The sequence below is a fragment of the Lynx canadensis genome, chromosome B1 (genome assembly GCF_007474595.2).
Source record: "Lynx canadensis isolate LIC74 chromosome B1, mLynCan4.pri.v2, whole genome shotgun sequence".
Classification (NCBI taxonomy): domain Eukaryota; kingdom Metazoa; phylum Chordata; class Mammalia; order Carnivora; family Felidae; genus Lynx; species Lynx canadensis.
In genome coordinates this window covers 148970220-148992364 of record NC_044306.2, presented here as the reverse complement: position 1 = coordinate 148992364, position 22145 = coordinate 148970220, and the positions used below count along the sequence as shown (strand labels likewise).

At 38.2% G+C, this 22145-nt stretch overlaps 1 protein-coding gene across 1 annotated transcript; it reads left to right on the top strand.

Annotated features, from left to right (window-relative positions):
• The first annotated feature begins 1907 nt into the window (after positions 1 to 1907).
• ENAM (enamelin) lies at positions 1908 to 14119 on the top strand. Its single transcript, XM_030311939.1, has 8 exons — positions 1908 to 1961; positions 3985 to 4053; positions 4176 to 4220; positions 4938 to 4979; positions 6375 to 6647; positions 7752 to 7814; positions 9283 to 9333; positions 11261 to 14119. The coding sequence occupies exons 1-8, from the start codon at positions 1908 to 1910 to the stop codon at positions 14117 to 14119; spliced, it is 3456 nt and encodes a 1151-aa protein (XP_030167799.1).
• The last annotated feature ends 8026 nt before the right edge of the window (positions 14120 to 22145 follow it).

Sequence of the window (22145 nt, the reverse complement as noted above, 5' to 3'; positions counted from 1 at the left end):
AACTTAAAGTCAAACATTCTGGTGCAATGTTATTCTTTGTGGTTCTAAATTCAGGGAGACGGCAGGAAGTGGAGGGGGGGGTGCTAAGAAATGCAGTGTTATTGGGCCTGAGAGGAAGGACACGGCAGCTCTGGTGCCTTGGAAGGACAGCACCCTTCGGAACCACTGGATGAACTGATGTGCACCATCATATCAAGTAGGAACCGGTTTTTGGCATTAAATTAAAATATTCTTAATTTTTAAATGCCAACACGAAAATAAGTAAGCAAAGATCACCACTACAAATATTTTCTCTTGTGGAGCCGTAAGAGAACAGGAGAATCCCAAGTACAGCAAAGAGCGATTTGCTCTTGTTAATGAAAAGTATAAATTTTCCATTTATTTGGAAGTGAAATCTTTATTATAAAAAGCCAGATATCAAAAAACATTCATAACATAACCCCTTCAGTGAATTTCTTAACTCCTATTTTCGTGAGGTTGTGTTACCATGAATAGCTGAGAGTTCATTTATCATTTTGCATATCTGATCTAAAACTTGGAATCCCAAGTGACTCAGTTATATTTTTCTTCAAAAAAAACACTATGTCCTGGTAGCCTTATGTAATACAAATCAAATGAAGGCACTGAGTTGTCCATGGGTATAACATTTCACCTAATTTTAATTATATGTTAAATAAATACTAATTAACTATATTAAGTTTATATTTCTATAGCTATACTATATATCTGTATCTATAGAATTAGAATTAGAGATATAGAGATAGAATGATAGAGAGAAAGAGAGAGAGAGAGAGAGAGAGAGATGTATGTAGGCCTGCATTTTGATGATGGTCAATGATTTATCACAGTAGAATATAGTTAATATTCACTTTTGTTCCCTAAATATCTTTGCATAAACAAAGTTTCTAAGCTTGAAAAACCCCAAATTCATCAAGGAAAGCATCTCCCAAATCTTACAGCTGTAAGCTCATTTTCCTGGACTGTTATTATACATAATAAGAGACTTGATTTGACAGCTCCTATAATAACACATTATAAATTTACACTGGATGTATTTTTTCACCTTAAACTCTTGTGATGGCAAAACCATTTTTCTCAAAGCTGATTGGTTGTACAGGTCTACAACAGAGCTTAAATGTGACCTTGCTATCCCAAGCTTTCTTACAGGAGGAATCTTTTTATTTTAAGCCTTTTTGTTAAACAACATGACATCTTCATGAAGAATTTTTGTTTTATTACCAAGAAACAAATGTGTCTTGCTCCTTGAGATCTCCCCGGCTTCAGCAACTTGTAGGCATTTCCACTGTACACCAGTAGGACTATATTTCAAAGACAGGCTAACAAAGTTCAAGTAAAAGTTATTTGTTATATATTGGAGCTACTAGCTGGCATTGGGTGAGTATTAGAGATTGTCAACATAAATGATATAGTGCCAAAGAATGAACTTAATTCATAGATACTGGTTGACTTCCTTATTGCATTCTTTGATCTTGGTTGTATAGTCATTGCTGCATACTGATCTTCTGATAAAACTTTAAACTCGTTGGTTTATTTGGTAGATTTGTTTTTCTTCTAACTTTTCTTCCAACCTACTTAGATCTCATTTAACACTATGCTTTCGTACATCTTCCTGTAGAGCAGTCAAGTCTTGTCAGCGTTAGAAATACCTCAAATACTGTTCCTGGGTCATTTTCTCTCTGATTTAGCTTTCACCCTTCTCTTAAAGCAATAGAAGACTCAGTTTGATTGTTAAGTCCCTCTAGTAAGGCTCTGATTGGATAAAATAACTAATATGACACGCGCTGCCTTAGAGCTGAGCTTTTGCTATTCATTTCATTTATTTGTCTCATTTCTGTGTTTGACCTTCGTCTTATACCAAATCTGTATTTTTCAAAATTGAGTGAAAAATGTTGCTGCTCCAGCACAGCCATGGAGCCACTCTTCCTAAGCTAGATAACTTGGTGAGAATTTATATTCATTTTTTATAACACAGGTCACATATCAAACTAAATATTGTCAGAAGTATGCTTGAGAGGGTAAAACACTATTTAAATATGTCAGAAGAAACAAAGAGCATCTGAGTTCACAGATGGGACAAAGAAGTAAGAACTTGCATAGTCTCTGTACTCCACAGCAACCATTATGAGTGCTATTTTCAGTTAAAAATAAACTTTCATCCAATCATGAACTTCTAGAGAGAGAAGGAAACTATCAGTCATCCAGTATAATATATTAATTTTACAAAAGAGAAAGTGAGTGGCATTTTGTATTGGCAAAATTCCTACTTACGTGTGTAACATTATCAGGAGTCTCAGTGACAGCTACTACAGAGATTAAATGGATGGTTAAGTAAGAGAGAAATTAAACATCCAACTGCCCCCAAAATCTTGGGCCATGATCTTAGAAAGTAGATTTAGAAAGGAAAGCATTCACCAATATCCTCTTTATTAGCTTCCTCATGTTTTCAGCCTATGCTGAAGACAATAGTTTCAGTTCTTATTTTTAATTCTCTACAATGTCATGATTCTGAAAATCCTTAATTAGCAGTAAAGACATTTACATGTTACTGCTTCCTTTGTTTAACTGAACTCTCCCAATTTCTCTGATATCTAAAAGGTTATTGATTGCACCTATAATTTAGGAAAATGCTGAAGTGTCCTTTAATTATATTGCTCCTATGGGAAGCAAACAGAAGGGTGAGCATTGGCTCAAAATACTTCTACGCACATTTCATGCCCAGAAAAAGGAAAGAGGAACGAAAAGACTGAGCAACTACTGGTATCTATGTTCTGGTTACTATGCTAGGAATTGTGCTGTATCCGATGTACCAAGAAATCAATCATTCTGATTAAAACCTTCATTTTCCTCTATTGTACATGCAAATAGGGCAGAGTTTTTTTAAAAAAGTAAATGTTTCAGAAAAAAAAAATTGTTCAAAGTTGTAACTACAAGTCTTTTTTTTTTTTAATTTTTTTTCAACGTTTTATTTATTTTTTGGGGGACAGAGAGAGACAGAGCATGAATGGGGGAGGGGCAGAGAGAGAGGGAGACACAGAATCGGAAACAGGCTCCAGGCTCTGAGCCATCAGCCCAGAGCCCGACGCGGGGCTCGAACTCCCGGACCGCGAGATCGTGACCTGGCTGAAGTCGGACGCTTAACCGACTGTGCCACCCAGGCGCCCCTACAAGTCTTAATTATACAAGGCTTGCATAATTAACTGGAGCGGGATAAATGAAATCCATGAAAACATTCTCAAACTTCACACATACGTCTATAACTTCAATCTTTTCCTCTATATGTTCAATCAAAGTGTCTAACAAAGAGATAAAAATATCTTTGCCTATATTTTTCTATTTCTCTGACCAGCCCTTGAGCAGAAGTGAATTTTTAAAAGATAAAATAATTTTTTAAAAAGCAATAATAATAATAATAATAATAATAGAAACAATAGAGGAAAGAAGAAAAGAGTAGATTCTGGAATATTCCAGCTTATTTAATTAGCCTCTACATAATGGAATGTTGTCTATGGCATCTTAGAAAGTAGCTAAAAGTACTGATTTTGGATTGCACCTTCACTGAAACTGAGATTATTCTGAATGGTGATTATAATCAGACATTACTATGCCATTCTAAACCAGCCTAGCAACAAGAACTCAAAATCAGCAATATTTATATATTTCAGGTAAACTCCTAACTTCTAACGTCCATATTCCAGTGCTATAAACCATCTCCCATCTTCTCAAGGATCAATCTTCTCCCTCCCTCTCTCTCTCTCTCTCGCTTCTATCTCCTTTTAAATCAGATCCTTTCCACAGTTTAGAACAGTATAAGGTAATAACTAGTAGTTTCTTAACGTAAAGTAAAAATGGCGGCAGAGGCCCCCAGCGTGGTCTGTTTCTACGCTCTCCTTGACAGAGCTGGGCAGAATGCCACCAGTGAAATTATTTCATATTCCAAAAATAAAATCCAGTTTTGTATTCCAGGTACCAAGTGGAAAAATGAAGATTCTCCTGGTTTTTCTAGGTCTGCTTGGTAATTCTATTGCTATGCCAGTGAGTATTGAGTTTTTTAGGACTTGTCCTTTTGTGTTCTGTTGTTAAATAGCTTGGAGATAATTATTGGGTTTATTTCAACTTATGTTCTGAATTTGTCACCAATATTCTTTCACTTCCAGATGCAAATGCCCCGAATGCCTGGATTTAGCAGTAAAAGTGAGGAGGTATGTATATTCAGTCTCTGGGGAGAAGTTTTTGTAAGCCCTGTCCTGAGAGTCCATTAAAAAAGGGAAAACTTTTTGATATATAAAATTTCTTGAGAAAAAGATGGAGGGAGGGAAAGGGAAAATTTGAAAGACTTAAACTCTCAAATCAAGGCAAAGTAGTAATTTCATCAGCTCCATACTACCTATGTACTTCATTATGCCTTGCCAAGGTAAATGTTAATTTCCGTTCAGGAATAGCTAATGTTGGCTTCTCTGCTAAGTTTTCAAGCTAGCAAAGGTAGATATTTGTACCAAGCGTTTTTAGAAGGTAGACACATAGGCATATAATATCTTCGACATGATTTATAGCCAAAATCATTAGCCAAATTCAACATACATCAGAAAGGAGAATCATCTTTTTCATAGAATTATCTATCATATTCTCAAGTCTCGAATTCCATAAGTTCAGTAGAACATTCAAAAGCGTCAGAGTAGACAAGATTTTTATTCTCTATTATTCTATATTGATTCTTCTCAAAATAAAATCCTGACTTAAAAATTAGTGACATGGGTTTTTTAATTGCATACTTATTTTAAATTCATGCATAAATAGTAAAAGATATGACTGTTGTACATTAAAATCAGAAATTCAGCTTACTTCTGGTGATTTGTAGATTGGTTAAATAATAAAATGTTTTCACTTTGTATCACATTAATGGATTCCTTTGGTCACAGATGATGCGATATGGTCAGTTCAACTTCATGAACTCCCCACATGTAAGTTCTACTTTGTGTTATTTCTGATAATTTCTTCTTTATATATGGATAATTACATTATAAGTTTTGTCATAGCTAATAAAGATACCAACAGCTATCCACATGCTTTAATTATAATATAATCATTATAAGAGTTTTAAAGGGGAAAAATCATTTTGTCTGTCTCCTTACCCCAGATTTTCTTCTTATTCATTACTGTTATTCTCTCATGTAAAAAAAAAAAAATCATTTATTAATTACCAACATTCTTTGTATCCAAGAGAAATTGGTTCTGGGGAAAGACCATACAACATGTATTCACAAATAATAAGGACAAAAAATACTCCAGGTGTGTGGGGAGGTAAATTTTATTTGGATTATCTAGAAAGATAACACTAAATTTATGAAATAAGTTTTTATCTTATCTAAATAAATTTCAATTATACTTACCACTAGTGCTAATTCTTAGAACCAACTAAAAATAAATCACGTATCAGTTGGATCTTTTAGCATAATTTTTCTGACAAAGTTGTATGACTACCATACTATATGTCACTTTTGACTTTTGTGATGATCGTGAGAACCATTGGGAGGAAAAATCAAGGACTTCAATTCAATTTTCTCTTCAAAATCAATTTTCTCTTAATCCTTTATTCAAGTCATTCTCTTTAAAAGCTTCTCACCTATAATCATCATCATTGTCAATTTTCAACTACTGATTGGCACAACTCTTTTAAACTCTCACTCTTGGTTTTACTGTGTTTAGCTCTGGTGTTAAACCAAAGCAACAATGTTTGAATGGGAACTGACATTGTAGGAGGTCAATTCATATATTAGTTTCTTCAGATCATGACCACCTTTGCCTCCCTTCCAACCTTGAAATTGTGGAGATTCTGATCATGAAAATGGAATTAATGAAAATTCACCAGTAACCAAAAACCATAAGTACCACGTAAGGATGTTTACACAACAGAGAATTTGTATTCTCCTCTCTCGTTCCTTGTTGGGTTTTTTTTCTGTTTGTCATTCTTACTTCATTTATCTTCTTTTTGCTTTTTCTCCTTTTCCAGCCTGTAACAAGTCACAGTTTTGAATCTGACACCAAGTCCTCTGTAATCAATTATATGACTTCTTATGGGAGTCAGCACTTCAGAGTTAGAAAATTATCAGCCAAATTCTTAAACTTAAATTTCTCACCAGTTCTGTCTTTTGCTTTGTTTGTTAGTTTTCTAGAAGACTGAAATTAATTTCTGTAAGACAATATTTAAAGAAATACTAAAGATCTTGAGGCTTCCATTGTTAAGTTTCATAGAATTTTTGAGATTTTGCCTGAGTTTTAGAGAGTGACATTACAGGCTGAGGAAAGCTGGAATCTCAGCCCTCCTATGGTTTTACTGTTATTTGCTACCCTCACAGATGGCACAACTGGGCCCCTTGTATGGGAATGGTCTGCCTCAGGTCTTCCCGCAGTATCAGATGCCCATGTGGCCTCAACCACCACCAAACACGGGACGCCCACAGAAACCCTCATCTCCTTCAGCACCCAAACGCCAAAAGAGCAAAACTGATCAAGCCCCAGAGACCCAGAAAACCAACCAGCCTCAACCAAAAAAGCCACCACCAAAGCGGCCTTTAAAGCAGCCATCACCTACCCCAGCACAGCCAGAAGAGGAAGCCCAGCCACCTCAGGTGAGGCTTGCCCAGCAAAATTCCAAACCAGAGTCAACAAATGGACTCAGAGGGATTTGGAGAGCCATACCATCCCCACATACACACTTTCTCCAATGTTGCTCAAGACACATACTGCTATGTATGAAATAGAATCTTCAGTTTTGCCACTTTCTTCTAACATGATGCTCCACTGCCTATCCAAAATTGTCTGCCAAGTTACCCTAGCCTTTGTTTGATTAAAAATTACCAACATATGTATATATCTATATATAGATAGATACCAAAAAAATTGTTTTAAACCTTTAAAAAATTACCAAAATACTGTCGCTTTAAAGAAGCTCTTTTTAAAATGCAGAGGCAGCATGGTATTGTAACATGAGCACTAACAGAAGAATCAGGGAACAGAGATTCGAGTTCTATCCCTTTATTCGAGTTCTATCCAGCCTTTATTACTTGTGTGATCTTGAGCAGTCACTTTACCTTTCTGGGCTACAGGCTCCCCATGAGTAAAGAAACAATTTCTAAGTCTCTTCCAGATCTATGCTTTGATGATCTCAAATAGTGCCCTGAAAGGTAACACTGCTTCTGGTACTTCTGGGTGGCATAAATAATCCTGACTTAAAGCAAGATGTGCAAATGGTTTCTCAAGATATCATCCAATGTGGAGCTTCCAAAATGCTATTAGTTGATTAACAGACACTATTTATTTATTATCAGACACTATTACAGTTGAGAGAACACAAAATTAAATGAAAAGACACTCCTGGACCATTTACCAACTGAGAGATTTTGGGCAAGTGACTTAACCTCTCTGAACCTCATAATCTTCAGTGAAAAGGAAATAATGTCTTCAGCACATGTCTTCTAGGTTTATATGAGGATTAAATAAGTTTACCACTACAAAATGCTCAGTACAGTACCTAGAACATAAGTGTTCACTAATACTAATTGCTATTATTATTATCATCATCATCATCTCAGCCCTAAAAATAGAAAATTGCAGTTTAATGCAAAGGGAGATGCAGACTGTCAAGTTTCAAACAATTGTATTTAATAGGTTTATTTCATTTTCCATTTATCTTTCTCACTTCCACATCACTATGGTTCTTTCTTTCTCTTCAGGCATTCCCACCATTTGGCAATGGGCTATTTCTCTATCAACAGCCACCATGGCAAGTTCCACATGTGAGTTTTTTCTTTATACTAGAAGTGAAAAATAATATTAACAGGTCATATCTCAAACTAATATGAGTTCATACTCTCTAAATGGAATCCGTATGCCAGTCAGTAGAGAGTATAAAAAAAAATCATCACATCATTAATCATGTAGGGAAAAAAATTTTTAATGAATATTTTACTCAGACAAATTGGAGACATGAACAATCACCAAACAACTACTAATAACTTAGTCAATGAATTAATTTTAAAGGATTGCGCTATTTCGCTACTATTCCCCCACTTCCCTAAGAGATTAGAAAGCACAAAAATTATCTTCATTTAATGTAAAGGGGAAATTGAGACAAAATGGAGTTTGCAAATCATAAGAAACGCTATGATTAGACTAAGGTCTTTCCGTCATTTATTATTTCTTGCCACAAATACCTCATTATAAAGAATCTTGCAAAATAATATTTACGAGAATCCTTTAAAGTTTAAAATCATTAAAATAAAACTATTGAAGTTGCATCACAGGCATTAAAAATATAAATCACAAAATAAACTATTTGACCTAAAGAAAAGTTTAAAGGCCAGTTGCTATTAAAATACCAGAAATAACAAATATTTGATGACTTTTTATTCAGCTATGGCATTGTTGTTGTTGGGTTTTTTTTGTTTTTTGGTTTTTTTGGTCTATCATTCTATAATCAAGACACCTTCTTATCAATAAGGAACAATTCATTTCAAGAAATAAGAGTTCCTTACTTTTTTTCCTTAAAAGAGTGTCTTCCTTTCACTGGCCATACTGAACTAAAGAAACTAAGGCAGTACCAGGTGAAGATTTAAAAAACAGATAAGTGTAATTCTCATGCTGAACTATTACATCATCCACATAGGACTTCCTGAAGGTCTGCAGGAGTTGGACTGATTTCCTGAACTCTCTCCCCTGATCAAACATTCAGCCTCCAAGTTTGATTAGGAAAATAAACCTTGGTCAAATAAAAAAGTTATCATAATAATCCAGGAGAATTGGCGGTTTGTCATCCTAAATGTGACATAGACTCTCTGAAAATAGCGTCATTATTTGATCTCCATTATTACATGTTCTAATATGGATGTTTGGATCCTAATAACACTCAAATCACACTCTGTGTGTGTGTGTGTGTGTGTGTGTCTGTGTGTGTGTGTGTCTGCATGTGTCTGTGTGTTGGAGGCCATGGGATGGGGTGACTGCTAGGATACACAGCCATACATGGTATTTTGAATAAGATAATCTAGAATTCAGCTGAAACCTTTGTATTTACCAGTATTCACTGATGGGTTATAATTATAATTAATAGTAGATTGTGAGAGATAATGACTCAAAAGCTAAAAACTAATAATGCTAACACCCAGTCACTGACTCGAACTCTTTTAAGACACCCTGAGTCTTACAAACAAATGGTAGCATAGAACGTGGTTTCCTCTTGCATTCATTGTGGTGTTTACCTTTCAGAGGGTACCACCAGGTTTCGGACGTCCACCAGTCAGCAATGAAGAAGGCGGGGTGAGTACAAGTAAAGCTACCTTCTCCCCATTAGTCTCTGATTTTTAATTCCTATCTATTAAAAATGTTAAATTTCAACACATGAATTTGTAGCTCAAGTGCCCATGATATAAGAAAAACATCCAGTAACAAATATAAATGTGATACATCATTTCTCCTCTATAGGTACTGACCCCTGTCCCTCCCTCTCTCCCTCCCTTGTCCTTCCTCTCTCTCCCCATCCCTTTTTCTCACTTTTTCTCTCTCTAAAAAGGCTAACCTAATAACCTTTGCTCCAGGTTGGTACTGGACTCTAGACAGTGATGGGGCAACTAAGAGAAGGAAGTAAATACATTCTAGAAAGTTATTCCTAGAAGGGAATTAAGTAATCATCTAACTCCTTCATTATACAAATAAATTGAAGCCCAAAGAAGATAAATTACTGTTCAATTTTGCCCACTTTTTGCCTTTTCCATTCATCTATAGAGAGACATTTAGATTCCATTGTGAATAGCTGCAGTAGTAGTTGTGATTTGCACCTGCACAAAGTACAGGGGGGAGGAAATGAGCCTGGATGTAATAATTATGGGCCAGATGATTATAAAAAATTATTATTGGTGGTGGTGGTGGTGTTATATAATGTACAACATTTGTTAGGTTCTTACTAAGTGCCAGGCACTGAGCTGTACATATTTATCTCTTTTGACCCTCATGGCAACTTATAAGATAGATATTATTTTATTACCTTGAGTTTACAAATAACCAAAGTTATAATAAACTGAGGTTAGCCCAGGATCATACTATTAATACTGATGAAACAGGGATCTTAACCCATATCTGCCTACAGCTCCACTCTTTAGACCATGCTGTGCTGCTTTGTATGTTGTGCTATGGGATTTAGAGTTTATCCTGTAAGGTAAGGGCAACTTTAAATAATATTTAAAGAGGAAAGTGACATGGGGTGCCTGGGTGGCTCAATCAGTTAAGCATCTGACTCCTGTTCAGGTGATGATCTCACGGTTTGTGAGTTAAAGCCCCACCTCCGGCTCTGTGCTGACAGCACAGAGCTTGGAGCCTGCTTCGAGTTCTGTGTCTCCCTCTTCCTCTGCCCCTCCCCTGTTCATTCTCTCTCTCTCTCTCTCTCAAAAATAAATAAACATTAAAATTTTTTTTTAAAAGAGGAAAGTGACAGAAGGTTCCCCCAACCTCTACTGTTCTGATAGCAATGGAGAGGAAAGTACAATTACACTCAGAGTAACCAGTAAGAAAACTATTGCAGCAGTTCAAGAGTACTGGGGATAAAAAAAGAGGGGACAGGATGAAAGTTCAGATTTTATAGGACTTGGTTATTAATTGGTTGGGGGAAATAGAGGAGAGTAGAAACCTGGGAAACTGGGTAGATAGTGGTGAATGTTGCTTAGATATATAGAAAGTTGGAGAAAGAAGTTTGGGGGCAGATAGGTCCAATTCTGGGTACATTCAGTTGGAGGTGCCCAATGAGATCTTTAGTGACCCAGTCTTGCTGTTTCAGCCTCAGGACATAGTGTCATGGGCCAGACTTATGGCTTTGGGAGTCACTGATATATATCTGCATTGAAAAAAATTGGCCTGCAATAGATTACTCAAGGCAGGTGTGTAAAATGAGAACAGAAGAATTAGAAGGACAGAAAATGGAATCCTTTAAAAAAAAAATACCCCTCAGATTTAGGGGTCAGGACTAGGAAGACAAAACTAAGAAGTGAGTCAGAAAGTTAGAGTACCAGAAGAGAAAACTGGAAGGGAGTTGGGTCATGGAAACCAAGGAGGAATTAACTTTCAAGAAAGGAAGCATAGTCAATGGTTTTAAAAGAAGCATGTGGCTCATTTCCCTATCACATTAAAAAAATTCCGAGCAACACCATGGTGCAAAACAAATACTAATTACCAATTTCCATCTTCTTCCCTACAGAATCCTTATTTTGGATATTTTGGATATCAGGGATTTGGGGGCCGTCCTCCTTATTATTCAGAAGAGATGTTTGAACAAGATTTTGAAAAACCCAAAGAAAAAGATCCTCCTAAAGCAGAGAGTCCAGCCACTGAGCCCTCGGGTAATTCAACAGGTCCTGAGACTAATTCTACTCAACCAAATGCACCTGGAGGGAGTCAGGGCGGAAATGACACCAGCCCAACAGGAAACAGTGGCCATGGCCCAAACACTGTGAGTAATCCTACAGCTCAAAACGGGGTTATCTCACCCCCTACAGTTAATGTTTCAGGCCAGGGAGTACCAAGAACTCAAATCTCATGGGGACCAAGTCAGCCAAATATTTATGAAAACTATCCAAATCCTAATATCCGAAATTTTCCTGCAGGAAGACAATGGCGTCCCACTGGTACTATCATGGGGCGTAGACAGAATGGGCCTTTTTACAGAAATCAACAGGTTCAAAGGGGTCCTCGGTGGAACTCCTTTGCTTTGGAAGGCAAACAAGCATTTCGTTCAGGAAATCCAATTTATCGCAAAGCTTATGCTTCTACTGCAAGAGGCAATTCTCCCACTCATGCAGGAAATCCAGGAAATGTCAGAAGAAAGCCTCAGGGACCAAATAAACACCCTATGGGAACCAACATTGCTCCTCTGGGTCCCAAACATGGTACTGTTGTCCGCAATGAAAAAATCCAAAATCCAGCAGAGAAACCAGTAGGTCCAAAAGAAAGAATAGTCATTCCTACAAGAGATCCATCTGGCCCCTGGAGAAACTCTCAAGATTATGGAGTTAATAAATCAAACTATAAACTGCCTCATCCTGAGAGTAACATGCTAGTCCCAAATTTTAATTCTGTTGGTCAACATGAAAACTCTTATTACCCAAGAGGAGAGTCCAAAAGAGCCCCAAATTCTGATGGACAAACCCAAAGCCAGAATTTGCCCAAAGGGATTATTTTGGAGCCAAGAAGAATCCCTTATGAATCAGAAACTAATCGACCAGAATTAAAGCACAGTACGTATCAACGTGTATACCCTGAGGAAACCCCTTCCACTGCAAGAGAACATTTTCCTGCTGGAAGAAATATTTGGAATCATCAAGGAATCTCTCCACCTATTAAGGAAGATCCCGGGATGCAGGAAGAACACTTACTTCATCCTTCCCATGGCTCAAGGGGAGGTGTTTACTACCCTGACTATAACTCTTATAATCCCAGGGAAAACTCACCATACCTTAGAAGCAATACATGGGATGAGAGAGATGATTCTCCCAATACTATGGGTCAACCCAAAAATTCACTGTACCCCATGAATACTCCAGACCTGAAAGAAACAGTCCCTTATAATGAAGAGGACCCAATTGATGCAACTGGAGATGAAACTTTTCCAGGACAAAGTAGATGGGGTATGGAGGAGCCGAGCTTTAAAGAAGGGCCAACAGTTAGGCACTATGAAGGCGAGCAATATACCTCAAATCAACCAAAAGAATACCTTCCCTATTCCTTAGATAATCCATCAAAACCCAGGGAGGATTTCCCTTATGGTGAATTTTATCCCTGGAACCAAGATGAGAATTTTCCATCATATAATACAGCTCCCAGTGCACCACCACCTGTGGAGAGCAGGGGCTATTATGCTAATAATGCTGTTGGACAGGAAGAAAGCACTCTGTTCCCCTCTTGGAACTCCTGGGACCATGAGATTCAAGCCCAAGGGCAGAAAGAAAGAAGGCCATATTTTAACAGAAACTTCTGGGATCGGCCAACAACTTTACACAAAGCTCCCCCTAGTCCACCACATGAGAAAGAGAACCAGCCTTATCCTAGCAATTCCCCAGCTGGGCTTCAGAAAAGTCCAACATGGCATGAAAGTGAGAATTTGAATTATGGCATGCAAATTACTAGGATAAATTCACCAGAGAGAGAACAGTTGGCTTTCCCAGACTTAATTCCTCCAAGTTACCCATCAGGTCAAAAAGAAGCGCATGTATTTCATCTAAGCCAGAGAGGCCCTTGCTGTGCTGGCAGCTCCACAGGACACAAAGAAGATCCACTTGCTCTACAGGACTACACTCCATCCTTTGGTCTTGCACCAGGGGAGAACCAAGACACCAGTCCTCCGTATACAGAAGATAGTCATACTAAACATGCAAGACATACCATCTCCCCTCCAAGCAACCTACCTGGCCAAAGAAACAGCTCAGAGAAAAGACTGCCTGGAGAAAGTGAAAACCCAAGTCCTTTTAGAGATGATGTGTCCACCCTGAGGAGGAACACACCATGTTCCATGAAGAATCAGCTGAGCCAAAGGGGAATTATGCCCTTTCCTGAAGCCAGTTCCCTTCAATCAAAGAATATGCCTTGCCTCAAAAGTGATCTTGGAGGAGATGGGGACAATGTTTTGGAACAAATATTTGAAGGCAACCAGCTCAATGAAAGAACTGTTGACCTTACTCCTGAGCAGCTTGTTATGGGTACACCTGATGAAGCCCCCAATCCAGAAGGAATCCAAAGTGAAGTACAAGGAAATGAGGGTGAAAGGCAGCAACAAAGACCATCAAGCATCCTGCAGTTACCATGCTTTGGCTCCAAATTGGCAAAGTATCATTCCTCCAGCACTGGAACTCCATCTGGCATTGGAAGACAAGGCCCATTTGATGAAGATCCGATTACGCCTACTGAAAGTCCTAACTCATTATCTAGGTTAGCTACTGGGGCACAGTTTCAGAGTATAAATGTAGACCCACTTAATGCAGATGAACACATTTCATTTGATTCCCTTCAAATAGAGACCAATCCACAGGACCATGTGCAAGACTGCTTACTACTTCAGGCCTAGGGATTATCCCAACCAAGCATTCTTTGGGGAAGAAAAATACCTGATATTCTATATCTGATATTCTACAGTGGTTTCCCAACTTTTTCTCCCAACCCTCTTGGTTATCCTTAAGTTTTTCCCCATTCCAAAAATAGGAGTAGTGGCCCAGGTGATGCTGGTGAGATTGGGCCCTTGGGGGTTGATAGATTCAGTACTGTCACTAATTAGCACAGACCTTAAAAAGCAGCAGAAAGGCTATGACCTTCATCCTTGAAACGTGGAAGCCACTTGTCTGGGTCAATTTCCCTTTGTTTGCTGAACTTCCCTTTTCTCTCAAAGTTCCATACTTGCAAAATTCTCTGGTTTTGCAAGACAGAAAGGCAGATGAAATTTCCATTTTATGTATGGAGATCTATACATCAGTATAATCCAAATGATTGTACACTTTTTTCTTGTGTTGGTCTTTCTCAGTTTTTTTTTTTTTTTGCCCTAGTTAATATTCTTTTGACACCTTTTTTCTTCTACTTCTTCTCTCTTCATCATTTCCTCTCTTCCCTGTCTTTTTTTTCTGTCAACTGTTCTGTATTTTGCTTCCTATTTTTGTCTTCCCTATCTTTCCCACTTTATGTCACATCTTACGTACTAAGCAATCTTCAACCCTCACTAGTCTTTATGTCTACCTTTTTCATTATGTTTTTGCCTCTTCCCACCTTTCTGTTCTCTCTCCTAATGGGTCGCTTGTCAACCAATCCTTTTCTTCTCTGAATTTTATATTTATCTTTTTCACTGCTACCCCATTTTCATATCTTAAGACCACATATCTCTGTTCCTTTTTGTATCCACTCTCCAAATGCTACCTTCATCTTTTTGACCCAGGCTAACCATCATCGTAGAATATATTTCAGAAATAGGAGACACTGGTACCTACTCTCGTTTTTAATTTTCTTATGGCCTTTACCAGGTAGATACAGCTTAGCCAGAGGAAGACATTCAAGAAGTGTGGGGAAGACATGCTAGAACTAGGGGCCTGGAGACAAGGCTTAGGAATGTGGGGAGGGAAAGACTGCAACTCTGGGACTGAGCACCCAGATACAAAGTGTGGGACTTGGGGTAACTGGGTGGTTCAGTTGGTTAAGCATCCGACTCTTGATTTCTGCTCAGGTCATGATCTCACAGTTCGTGATTTTGTGCCCCACATGGGGCTTTGCAGTGACAGTGCAGAGTCTGCTTGGGATTCTCTCTCTCTCTCTCTCTCTCTCTCTCTCCCTCCCTCCCTCCCCTGCTTGCTCGCTCTCTCTCGCTCTCTCTCTCTCTCTCAAAATTAATCCATAAACTAAAACAAAGTGTAGGACTTGCCACACCCCATCACCAATGCATACTCTGCAGGATTTGGAGAGTACATTTTAGGAAACACCATCCTAACCAAATAAGAGAAACATCCAACAGTCAGTTTTCCTTAACAGCATAATATAAATGATTCTACCAGTGTATGCTACTACCAATGTAAAGACTTATTCTTCATGTCCTAGCAGAATTATTTGCAGACATATTTTCTTTCTATCCTGATTAAATGGTGTAAATTATTTTGTAAAGTAGATATCTCTGTATTTCCTTGCTTAGAATATATATCTAGGTATTTTGTTCTGTTTTTTAATAACAGCATTTTGGCCTACTATCTGTCTATTCCTTCTTAGAGGGGGAGAATTCTCAGAATTATCTAGAAAGTTACTTCCAACTCTAAGGAGTTTCTTAGGAGAAGATTTCCTGGGACAGATTTCATAAGAAGATCTCAGAAATTTGAGAATATACAATGTTGAAAATTTCAAGAGGAAAGGAATCTTGTGCTTTGAGTCTTCTGAAGTTCTTGGCACAGTGTCTTGCACATAGTAGATAATCAATAAATATTTATTGATTGGCCATTTTTAAAAGGGCTTTCAAAGCTCCCATGAAAATCCTGTGGTGTGCTTTTCCTGTGGGCAAACCATACGGGATACCGAATTAGCCACGTCATACTCTGTAGCTATATATACTCAGCAACATAGAATCTCAGGATTAGAAGGGGTCTTAGAGGTAGATTATGCAAGCCATCCACTAGTTGCTAAAACCCACCACCCACACTTTTATATTTTAATCACATACTGAAAAATCATTAAATTTTTCTATATAAAACTGTCTCTTAAGAATTATCCTCATTAAAATAAAGCTACAGTCTTGTTTCACTTTCTTTCCACATGATTTTTAATCTAGATATGAATACTTTCATTTAAAATATGCATTCACTTGAATATTTTATAAAATATATGAATCATATATTTGTTTTGGCAGATACGTTGACACATCTTCATCCTTGAGGTGCCATAGCTTAAATTATCATCTAAGATTTCCATAATGTGAAATGTAAAAGCACAGTGGGACAAAAATATCTATTGAATCTGAGAATATAGAGTGGAAAAAAAAAAAAGGCGGGACAGGGGGGATGTCCCTATCAAACATCACTCTAGCTCATCAGCTCAAGTATCCTTGTACTGACCGAAAACCAGGCCTGAGTTTCTCACAGTAAACTGATTATCCTGTGTGCCATTGGTAAGTTATTAATCAGCTTTCAAAGTCAGCTCTACGGTTAAGGTGCCCACACTGAATATGGAAGGCTCTGATAGTGATCAGCCCTTCCTCTAGCACTCATACCCTACCACTACAGCCCCACTTCTATAGTGAGTTCCTATGTCTAGAGGCTGTCATCCACTGGTTCTAAAATGACTGGATATATCCTGGTAGTGTTTTTAGTCAATAAAGTAAAAAAAGAACAAGAAAATAATACCTAAGGATAACAAACACAGAAGACAATCCAGCAAAACTAACACACACCTGCTTTCTAAACTTTTCTGTCTCACAGCCTACAATACATTTGTCTAGATATTGGCCATATATCCAGTTGGCTGGGGGAAATCTTACATTTGTTAACTTTAAGTAGGAATAAAAGTAGGATGATGAAATGTGTGTACAGGTACCTCTGAAAACTGAGCTTGGTAGGCATTATCATGGAGCTTCTTCCTCTGGGTTTCGGGTCCCCTGAACGAGTTTTACTTTAGTCACTCATATCAGAGTCTTAACTTTATAGGTTTTTTAAAGAAAATTCACAAGACATGACCTTTGAGTTACTTTCATTGCTTGCTTTGCCATATCTCTGCCTTTGCTTACCCCGCTCTCCTTCAGTCATGACCCTAAAGACCCTAAAGAAGATCCATCTTGCCCTCAGGAAACCAAACTTTGTTTCTAAAAACCAAAAGGGGAACTAGAAATGTGGGACTTAAAATCAACAGCTCTGTCCCTCCTTCACAAAACCTCAAAGATTTCACTGTGACTCAGGCCCACTGCCCAATTAAAACTCAGAAGAAAACTACACCTGATGGAAAACAGGTCATCACCATCTCACAACAGAATATAGCTTTTGGTTTTGGCCACCTGTTCTTCCTTGTCTCTGTACCTCAGCCCTAACCCAATAATATCAGCCACTGGACCTTTTCTCTTACTTTAAATTCATAGCCAGAATCAAGATTCAGCTAGTAACAAATAAAATTCCATGCTGGCGGAGGAAAATTCTTCAAATAGAGAAGGAGGCCACGGAGCTGTAATCAACACAGATAAAATTGTGAAATTGATGAAGCTGCCCTCAATGCCCCCATCACCTCCTCAGGCAAGGTCCTCTGCTGTTGTATTGCCCCATTTCATCTGCCTCCATTTCTGTGCTTCAGCAGAACTTGGACAGTCATTTCCTCTGAGCTTATCCAAATAACCATGCCTCATTCCTTCTGCACCGCACAAGGCGGGTATTGGCCGTTGTTAACTTGGCAGAAAGATTCCTTCCCAAGTGTTGACCAATATGCAGTCCTCCTAAATCCTCCAGCATGCCCTTAAAGAGTGAATCTAGGGGCGCCTGGGTGGCTCAGTCGGTTAAGCGTCCGAGTTCAGCTCAGGTCATGATCTCGTGGTCCGTGAGTTCGAGCCCCGTGTCGGGCTCTGTGCTGACCGCTCAGAGCCTGGAGCCTGTTTCAGATTCTGTGTCTCCCTCTCTCTCTGACCCTCCCCCATTCATGCTCTGTCTCTCTCTGTCTCAAAAATAAATAAACGTTAAAAAAAATTAAAAAAAAAAAAAAAGAGTGAATCTAATCATGGCCTAGTTACAGAAGGATAATAGGATAGTGGTAGGAAATTTTATTTGGTTAGGACCTTGTCAGTCCCTTAGCTATAAAACCATGCTGCCAGTTGTCTCCCCAGCCTAGGATTCAGGCTCCTTCTGGCAAAGTTGCATTCTATACCAGCATTGTTCAAGTTTTAATGCACACCTGAATCTTGTTAAAATGCAGATTTTAATCTCATCATCTGGAGCGCGACCTGTGATTCTGTATTATGAACATGCCTCCACATGAAGATGAATCAGCCAGTTGGTAGACCAAAGTTGGAGTGGCGAAGTGCTAGGCTATTTGCCTGTAAATAAGGGACAACTGCACACTCACCAGGGTAGGAACAGAAAGGTCTTGACCACTGAATATCACCAATTTGAGGCGATATGCATAAATGAAGCATGTAATTGGATTAGAGAACACAAAGAGAAAGAGGAGCAGCCCAATCCTAATTTTATATCATATTTCTTTCTCCCTCTGTCTTTACGACTCACCTATTTCTAGAAAGTTCTACTTCTGTTCTATTTCATTATTATCTCCTTCAAGACTACCCCAGCCTTAACACCCCCAACTTCCCTGAGGGCTCATGGCACATTATCTTTTATATTTAATCACACATTGTTTTGTTTTGTTTTAATTTTTCTTAATCTTTATTTTTGAGAGAGAGAGAGAGAGAGACAGACACAGAGACAGAGTGTGAGTGGGGGAGGAGCACAGAGAGAGGGAGACACAGAATCCGAAGTAGGCTCCAGGCTCTGAGGTGTCAGCACAGAGCCTGATGCAGGGCTCGAACTCACAAACCATGAAATCATGACCTAAACTGAAGTCAGACGCCCAACCAACTGTGCCACCCAGGCGCCCCTTAATCACACATTGTTTTGTATCATGTGTTTTTTCCTGTGTTCGTTCTGCCTATACACGGGGAAAAACACTCCTAAGAAGCTAGGCCCTTATAACAACTGGCACTGTGCTGAGCACAGAATGGATGCTAAATAAACATCACTTTTTCTTTAAATATATTTTATAAATGAATACAAGGCCAGAATTTCCCAAATTTTAATATAATTGATTAAAAATAAAAATTAATAATGATTAATATTTTTCTAATTACAAGATACACACTTGTTATTGAATATTTGGCAAATAATGAAAAGTAAAATGTAACAAATAAAAGTAACACATAATCCTAACATCTAATGTTAATATTTCCTCCTATTTTCTTCTATGTGTGTGTATGGAGGAAGGGAGTCTTAAAATAATTCTTTTATGAAATATCCTACACTTCCCTCTTCACGTTTTATAAGCAATTTACACACAATTAAAAATACTTAAAGCTGGGAGAAAGCCAAAGCATAGGAGACTGTTAAAAACTGAGAACAAACTGAGGGTTGATGGGGGGTGGGAGGGAGGGGAGGGTGGGTGATGGGTATTGAGGAGGGCACCTTTTGGGATGAGCACTGGGTGTTGTATGGAAACCAATTTGACAATAAATTTCATATATTGAAAAAAAAATAAAAAAATAAAAAATAAAAAATTCCTATATAATTAAAAAAAATAAAAATAAAAATACTTAAAGCTTCACTCTCATCGTCTGTGAAATATTCAGAAATATACCTATACTATATTCCCTTTGATACTAAAGTTTCTTACAAATTTTCACTATCATAAATAATGCTGTGATAAATATCTTTATTCCTCTTTGTCCATATTTTTTATTATTTCCTCAGAAGTGGAATTACTGAGGGAAATGGTCTGAAAATGTATTTTAGACAGGATAACATACTATGTCAGAGCATTGGCTTTGGAGTCTGAGAGTCTTGGATCCAATTATAGGTTATCCATATACTATTTGTAAAATCTTATAAAGATTATTTCATCTCTTTGTATCTCAGTTTTGTCATTTGTAAAATGAAGATAGTATTTATTTCATAGGGCAGTTACGAGTATTAAATGAAAGGTGTGTTAAAATGCATATGCGTTGTACTTCATAAATCAACCACCAGGGGGCAACGGAGGATTAGAATGCTAAAGTTGTAGGGTCTCGAGCAATTCCCCAACTGTAGCTGCACCTGGGAATGTTTTGAGACTTACTATTTCTCCTAATGCATCCCAGAACTACTTAATCCGAATCTCTGGGGTGGGGCCCAGCAATCTGTTACCATGAGTTTTCCAGGTGAGTCTCATGCATGCTAAAGTTTGAGAATCACTGATCCAATACATATTTACATTTTTCTCTCATTTGTTGCCTGAGCAGAGAGAAAAGCTGAAAAACAACACACAAAAACAACTGCAATTTACAGGAGGTTACTGAATGCTACAACAGCTGTACTAAGTAATATAAATATATTATGTACATTGGGGTTTTTGTATTTTAAAAACCTGTAAGAGAGTTTACTCCCATTCTTCAACCTTAGATTCAGTGAACTTGCCCTTGGTGACCTGCCATTTAGTTACTAAGAAGAGTCTGTATTTCCACCCAGGCCATGGGTTTACCCACTATACTACACTGCCACCCCAAAGCCAAGACCTGGGCAGTACATCGAAGGTTAATTTTCCTATCCAGCTGCTTCTAGATTAGGGAGTCCGTGCATGTCTGGTTATGAACGTGTATACGGTGGTATGTTTGTGATGGCAGAAGTGTAATTATGCTCCATTTTGAATATCAAGTTATATAAAACAATTAGAAATGACAATAGTCTTAAAGTGAAAACTGAATACTTGGCTTGGGTCTACTAGTTTCTAAGGGCTTGATACAAAGAAGCATTACTTTTACTGTTAATTAATGCAATATTTCTTTACCGGTGCTGAGTGTGCTCATTTAGGCAAATGGCTACCTTTCAAGAATTATACAGAAGGAAAGCATTCTCACCAATAATATCCATTATGCCTGTCTTTTAAAAATATTCACTTAATTCAGGGGTGCCTGACTGACTCAGTCAGGTGCCCGACTTCAGCTCAGGGCGCGATCTCACAGTTCATGGGTTTGAGCCCCACATCAGGCTCTGTGCTGACAGCTCAGAGCCTGGAACCTGCTTCGGATTCTGTGTCTCCCTCTCTCTGCCCCTCCCCTGCTTGTGCTCTCTCTCTCTCAAAAATAAACAAAAAAAAATTTTTTTAATAAAAATGTCCATTTAATTCATATTAAAAAGGAAGGACGAAAAGTTCAAAAATAACTGACTTCTGACAGATCAATGAATTGATTAACCTCAAAATGCTGCATGAGTTGTAAGAAAATGTAGTGGGCATAAATGACTGCCAAGAACCTCTGTTAACCTTTGTTAAGGCTATAGCAGTGATTCAGTTTTCCTTGTCATTTACTAGATCAAGTGAACCAGTCAAATTTTTAATTACTCACTTGATTGTTTTTCTCGTTTACAATATAAAAGTGACACCCAAAGAGTCACTGTGCGGGTTACATGAGAGGACATAGGTGAATCACCTGGCATGTGAAAAATGCTCAGTATCACCATTCTTAAATCAGACACCTCATAATTGTCCACTATTTAATTTAGACCCCGAAGAAGCAGAATCCAAGATGAGATTAAAGGTGCAAGAGATTTATCAGGAAAAATACCTGTAAGAGGAGATGGGGTGGGAGCCCAAGAAGACTGGGACAACTGTCAGAGCCTCATGCGGGACTGACCCGTGTGGAGGAAAGAGGGTAGGAAGGAAGGTTGGGTAGGTAGTATCTAAAGGTGGGCAGTGCCAGGAAATGTTTAGCGAATCTGATGGGGAGTCCTCAAGTCAGTCACCCCTCAGAGGAGTCCTATGCCTCCCAGGAATGAGCCTGTCTTAGTATCCTTGCCACCCTCAATCATTATGGGGTGGAAGCAGCCCACGGACCTCTCCCACAAACTAGAGCCGTA

Excerpts from the sequence above, each read along its gene's own strand:
- ENAM (XM_030311939.1), top strand. The coding sequence starts at position 1,908 with ATGTTGCTGCTCCAGCACAGCCATGGAGCCACTCTTCCTAAGCTAGAT. Across the intron at positions 4,980-6,374 it reads ACTTCATGAACTCCCCACAT|ATGGCACAACTGGGCCCCTT; the intron begins GTAAGTTCTACT and ends CTACCCTCACAG. Across the intron at positions 9,334-11,260 it reads TCAGCAATGAAGAAGGCGGG|AATCCTTATTTTGGATATTT; the intron begins GTGAGTACAAGT and ends TCTTCCCTACAG.